Below are 6,166 nucleotides of genomic sequence, written 5' to 3' on the forward strand. Positions count from 1 at the left end.
CAATCCTGTGCTTTCTTCTCATCTGTCTATTTAGGAAGAACGTGGGGGAAAAGCACAGAAACCAGTGAAGCTGTGGCTGTGGAATTCCCATGGAGAAAAGAGAACATCACCTGGACCACCCTTTGTACCTGGCAGACCCTCCACACTTCCAAGCGTGTTCTGTAAACTTGAGTGAATAAGTTTAGGATGCTTTCAGAGGAGGGAGCAAAACCCTGGCCTCATGAAGAGGTGGGGGCAGGGAGGATGGGAGAGAATATGGAGCAAATATTTTACAACCTGAACCTCAGAACTGTGATCCTCCGCGGAGAGCGCTACTTGAAGAAAAGGGGGGAAAAAAAGTCGAATGGCTTCTCAGGGATTTTGTTTTCCATGCACATATAAGCCATAGTTATAGTACAGGTGGCAGTGTTTCGAGCACTCAGATTTCAGTTCTGTTAAATGTGAAAGAGGGATCAACTGACGTTCATTACTGTTCCGTAACTAGTGTAAAATATGTATATGTTTATCTTTATTTTTATAATATGCAAAAACATTTAAATTTATACCGTTTGAAGCTTCTAGCGTTAGTTAACACTGGGTGCAATATTCTGCATGAGAACTGTGCCAAGATGGGGCTGATTTCTTACTTTAGTGCAAGGATTCTTTGTGTTCTTTTCTTGATTCTTTATTCCTTCTTCTCAGAGGGGAAAAAAAACCCTATCAATAGCCCATGGATTAAGTGTTGGCTCATAGGGATTGCCAATAATCTGCAAGAACCTTAAATGTGCATTTCAGGCAATATCCCTTCCCTTCCTTTAAATCATAATCCCTGCTCATAAATCCATGGATGCAGTGGTGGGATTGTCCCTTTTCTTTCCTCCACATATTGCTAGTACCAGGCAGAGATATTCCTTGCTCTGGGGTTTGTGTGTCTCCATGGATCTCAGGAGGGGTTCCTGATGGTTGGGAACCTCCGCCCAGAAGCAGAAGCCAAGCCGGGTGTTAGGATTCTCCAGGAGCTGGTGGCCAAGGGGATGAAGAGTCCTTGGGAAACCTAGGTCTTTCCATAGCTTAAGTTAATCAAGAGCCACTTGCTTGCTCTGAATAACTCAACAAGTTCTGCTAATAAGTACCCTTTTTTTCTCTAGAGCAGAGTCTGTGAACTTTAGCAGAGCATTTTGAACATCCTCCAGACCTGGATATCAGTTAAGAATTAAGATAGTGAGTTTCCTAGTTGGAAAGCTTAATCCTACGCCGGTTATTTATAAAGAAAGAGCAAATCATCTGATTGGATGATTTGCTGCCAAGAATGAGGAAAACTTCTTTTTAAAGTCTCCATGAAGTAAACTGTAAAAAGCGAAACCAAATGAATTGCTCTCTATTCTACTCCCAATTGGGGCCAAACAGCCTATGCTGCAGTAGTAACACATACTCTGAAAAATGTAAAGGACTCTGTTGACTGCCTCCTCTGCGTGTTGATTGAAAAAAATGCGTAAAACCGTTTCTCAGCAATGTAAAACGAGAAAAGTGAGTCAGCTGGTATTAATCGTTTCCTTCTCTTATAAGTATTGACTCTTTGAATGCCACAGTATGCAAAGTCTCAACATTGTTTTAAAAGAAATATCAAACAAGCGGTCACAGGACGAAGATATCACCAAGTGATTTTTTTAGTATATTTTGTGCCCTGGGAATTCACTTCCCTGACTCCAGAACCACCAGTTAAACTGCGACTATGATTTCTTACAATCATAAAATCAAATGGGATCAGACTATTTTTGCATTTTTAATACTTGAATATAAGACCTTAACTTTGAGATTTCATTTTCTTTTAGAGTATAGTCACAATTTGAATCTGGTCAATCCTTTTGTCACAGTTCTCTGTGTGTGCGCGTGTGTATGTAAGTATAAACTAAATGGTGACATGTAATTGCTTTATGGACCATTGAATTGTTGGGCATGAAATCTTTCTTAATTGTCATGAATTAGCTCCTAAACTGTCAAATTAACCAACTTGGGCCAGTCTTTTGAAAAGGTTCTGAAGTGTAACTTAGTGCTTGTTCCCCAGGGGGCCATATTAAAGGAAAAAAAAAATTCCCTTGGGTGACATATCCTGCAGAATTTCATATTATTATGAACAGAAATGCCCATCTTCTCAATACCTGCTGTTTTTTGACAAGTGATATTTTGTGCTGTCACCTACACCCTAGAGAAGCTGTGTGGGAAACCTTGAGTCATGTGGGTTTCAGCAAAAAAGTATCATAATAGAGGATCATGTATCCAAAAGAAGCTCCAGAAAAGTTTGAGAACCTGCTGGGGGCAGGGGTTGGGGAGTGGGGAGGGAGGGTTGGATATACAGAAAACACTCTGCTCTGCAGTAATTTTCGCCATCTATGCAGGAAATTCCAGTTCATCTTCCAGCACCTGGGTAGACCCAGCAGCCAGCCAAGGCTGTAACAGGCAATTCACTAAGCACAAAAGGAGTTTTCTTCCAACCAGGTAGTCCCTTGCTTCTCAAGCAAATGCCCTCCACGTTTGTTATGGTTTCTGTTCATGCCATTTGTGGTACCAAAACCACTCCCTGAAATTGTAAAAGCGCTGCCAGAATAGATGATTTTCACCCTTCTAAGAAAAAAAAAAATGACAGTGGTCACGTTTGACAACTTGTGCATTGGACTCTCTTTTGAATGAATAAAAAGGAAAGGTTTGGTGTAGTTCCTGATGGGGTGTGTGTTATTTTTCATGACACAGTTTATGAATTGTCATTGTGGTTTCCCAATGAGTCATCATAACCGGGCAGAAATTTAAGGGGAAAAAATATTGAAAAAGTTCAATAAAAATACAAAGAATGGTAAGCAATTGTATTTCTAGAGCTTAGTTATTGTTTGGTTTCTATTTGTAATTTTATCACTTAAGAAATAACTTTCATATTCTGAGTTCTTAAACCTCTTTCGAAAAGCTCTGTGGGAGGCAGGTGGTGGCACCTTGACGCTGTTTGGGGATTGAGTGAGACCAGTAGAGAAAAATTGAAATGCCCCTGCTTCAAACTCTGCCTCTGTTTTGGGAGGTGGAGGAATGGGGGTGGGGGGTGGGAGGTGAGGGGGTTAGAAATACAACCCTCTCAACTCTAGGTTTCAGCTCTAGGTCACTACTGTCTCTTAAATTTCTATCCTTTTTGCCCCCCCAGCAGTCTGCTATATTCCTAAATGAAAGCCTATGAGTTTATGATGGGTTTGGAAGTTCCCTTCCCTGGGTCTCTGTTTCAAGGCTCTTAGCAGATGTCATCGCCACCACCATGCCAATATCTCCAGTGGGCCCAGGGCGGAGGTGCAGGCTGTATTTTCAGAGGGTGAGATCAGGGGCCCCTGGAATACCCAGTCAGAGGCTCTTTTCCTCCTGTTTTAAAGAGCTAGCGAGAAGAGAAAGAAAGGGAAAGAACCAATGCTTCAGCCTCTGGAGCAGGGACCAAGACCGGGCAATCCTTACTCTGTAGGCCCAAGAGCACAGGGGTGGGGGTGGGGTAGAAATACAGAGAGGAGGGGGCCTGTATCCAGGTAAAGCAAGTATTCGGGCTCTGTGGCACTGCCGACCCCTCCCTTTGAAGAAAGCATAATAGCATAGACCATGGATGATTTTCCTTACTGAGAAACTCAGTTCTTACTGAGCAAGTCACAGAGATAAGCAGGTGACCGTGTTGACAATTAGAAGAGAGGCTCTGTTGTCCCCACCCAGTGTTATTTTCTCCATTCAATTGTAAGCATTTTGAAAGTGAGTTCCAGGCATGAGGTGGCTGCCCAAGTGCTGACACCAGTGGCCAGGGTTTCCTTGGCCTGTGAGTGTGTCACCCGGTGGGGCTGGGGCTGGGCTGGGCTGCCGGTGTCCTTGGTAGCAAATGGACGTGGCATTGCTGGAAGTGGGTTAGGAAAAGCTGATGACCTTTTGAAATTATCTTGGGGTGAGGGCATGGGACAATTCACCTGGTAATAGAAACCTTTGCAAATTTGTAAGCTTTTTCAAGTAAAAAATAGTCTTCATCAAGCTATAGAAGAAATGCATTTTATTCAAAGCCCTCGAACTAATTCACTTTCCCAAAATGCTCCATAAAACATTCACAGACCCTGAGATATTAATATGTGTTCCTCTATAAAAGAGTTCTGAGATCAAATAAATTTGAGAAATACTAAGTAAAGATTTAAAGATCCTTTGTTGTGGGATTCAGAACATTTTAGTGCTGATATAAATTGTCAGTTTCCAAAAGGGGAATCGAATGTGCAGCATTTCCAAGGACATTTGAGTCTGGAAGCCTTTCCCGAGGACAGGTCAGGGCCTAGCATTTCCAAAGCATGATACACGTGTACCCGAGAAATTAGAATTTAAGGGATGATTTGGATTACTGAATCAATATATAAATATTCCTTTTTGCTTTCTGGTACATTGGAGTTGACAGAGGGAAACACCTGAAATCCCTAAATATTTTTTTTTAACTTTTTTATTGTATAGTATGACATATATACAAAGCAAAGAATAGGAAAGCAATAGTTTTTTTTGCATATTCATCATCATGATCATTTCGTAGAACATTTGCATCAATTCAGAAAAAAATAAAAAGACAGCAGAAAAAGAAATAAAACGAAAACAGAAAAAAAAAATTATACATACCATATCCCTTAACCCTCCCTTTCACTGATCACTAGCATTTCAAACTAAATTTATTTTAACATGTGTTCCCCCTATTATTTATTTTCATTCCATATGTTCTACTCATCTATTGATAAGGTAGATAAAAGGAACATCAGACACAAGGTTTTCACAATCACACAGTCACATTGTGACAGCTGTATCATTATTCAGTCATCCTCAAGAAACATGGCTACTGGAACACAGCTGTACATTTTCAGGCAGTTCCCTCCATCCTCTCCATTACATCTTGACTAACAAGGTGATATCTACTTAATGCATAAGGATAATCTCCAGGATAACCTCTCGACTCTGGAGTCTCTCAGCCATTGACACATTGTCTCATTTCACTCTCCCCCTTTTGGTAGAGAATGAAATCCCTAAATTTTAATCCAACTGCCTTGATCTCTGATAATGATTATGTAGCCTTTATCATATGCCCCTGTGATTGTAAAACCTTGCGACTAGCCTTCATTTGCACCCAGTTATCCAGTTTTTCAACTTTAGAATCTTGTAATCATTAAAGACAGCCCCTAATGTTCATTAATGAAGGGTGTTGGGTCAGCGCAGAACTAACCCACCCCAAGTCCATACTTATCTTGATAACTGAGAATGGGTTTTAACTAAAGTGGGCTCACCTGACATGCATGGTAGCTTAGAGTTTAAGCTATCAATCACCTGCACTGCAATATAGTACTAAAAATCACATTCATCACACATTAAGGCCACCATTTTTTTACATGTGTTCTGTGACTAAACGTGGCATCCATCTGTGCATGCTCAGTAATTAGATCACCTCTAATTACATGTGCTGGGGCCACCATGCTCATTAACCTAAAGCCTGTCCATCTTTAATTCCACAAAACGGTCAGAATTACTGCAGTTTGGAGAGAGATTTTGGGCTGATAGGCCATCTGCTCTCCTGCTGCGTGCTTAGTAATAAACTTTCTCTGTCTTTGAAATCCCGGTGACTCAGGAATTGGTTATCTGAGCACATCAGGCAAAAGAATCCCCCACCTTTGTCTGGTAACCCATGTTCCCTCAGTGCCACCCACGGTAGTTTTAGGTGAGGCAGGTATAGCATTAAATGATAAATAATCTCTTCTCTTTAAAGGCCTTTTAAGTTGGGGGCAGAGGGTGGAGAAGGCTGGGTGGGTTAAGCAATGACTGCCTCCCTTAAATTCCAGCACTATGGGCGGTTTACCTTGTGCCTTGCTTTCCTTATGGGGAAAATGATCCACCTTATACAATTGTTGTGAATATTAAATGCGATCCTGTTAGTAAAATGCTTATGACATTGCCTAACAGCACTGGTGAGTTCTATACAAATACAGGTAATCGTATCCCATTTACTTGCATAGATGTCTTTTTTTTTTTTTTTTTCTTTTAAGAGAGAGAACAGAAACAATTTTTTTCATCATGGTTATTTTGTAAGTTGTCTTCCATCTATTGCATGTGATACTAATTGGCTGTTTACACTAGTGATAGAAAGTTTGCTTTAAAGATTGTTCTA

The 6,166-nt window shown here is 40.8% G+C and overlaps 1 protein-coding gene across 3 annotated transcripts in view; it reads left to right on the plus strand.

The window, feature by feature from the left end:
- Positions 1 to 2,690, plus strand: part of MFHAS1 (multifunctional ROCO family signaling regulator 1) — a 109,456-nt gene extending 106,766 nt beyond the window's left edge. For 2 of the 3 annotated variants that reach the window (XR_013168971.1, XM_077144282.1), the window contains one exon: positions 35 to 2,690. Coding sequence is in view for 1 of the 3 variants with exons in the window: in XM_077144282.1 (XP_077000397.1) it covers positions 35 to 68 (34 nt within the window). In the remaining 2 variants the exon portion in view is untranslated. The remainder of the gene's footprint in view (positions 1 to 34) is intronic. The other variant, XR_013168970.1, reaches the window with a different exon arrangement.
- Positions 2,691 to 6,166: the final 3,476 nt, after the last annotated feature.

This window comes from Tamandua tetradactyla, chromosome 26, assembly GCF_023851605.1.
Source record: "Tamandua tetradactyla isolate mTamTet1 chromosome 26, mTamTet1.pri, whole genome shotgun sequence".
NCBI classification, from domain to species: Eukaryota; Metazoa; Chordata; class Mammalia; order Pilosa; family Myrmecophagidae; genus Tamandua; species Tamandua tetradactyla.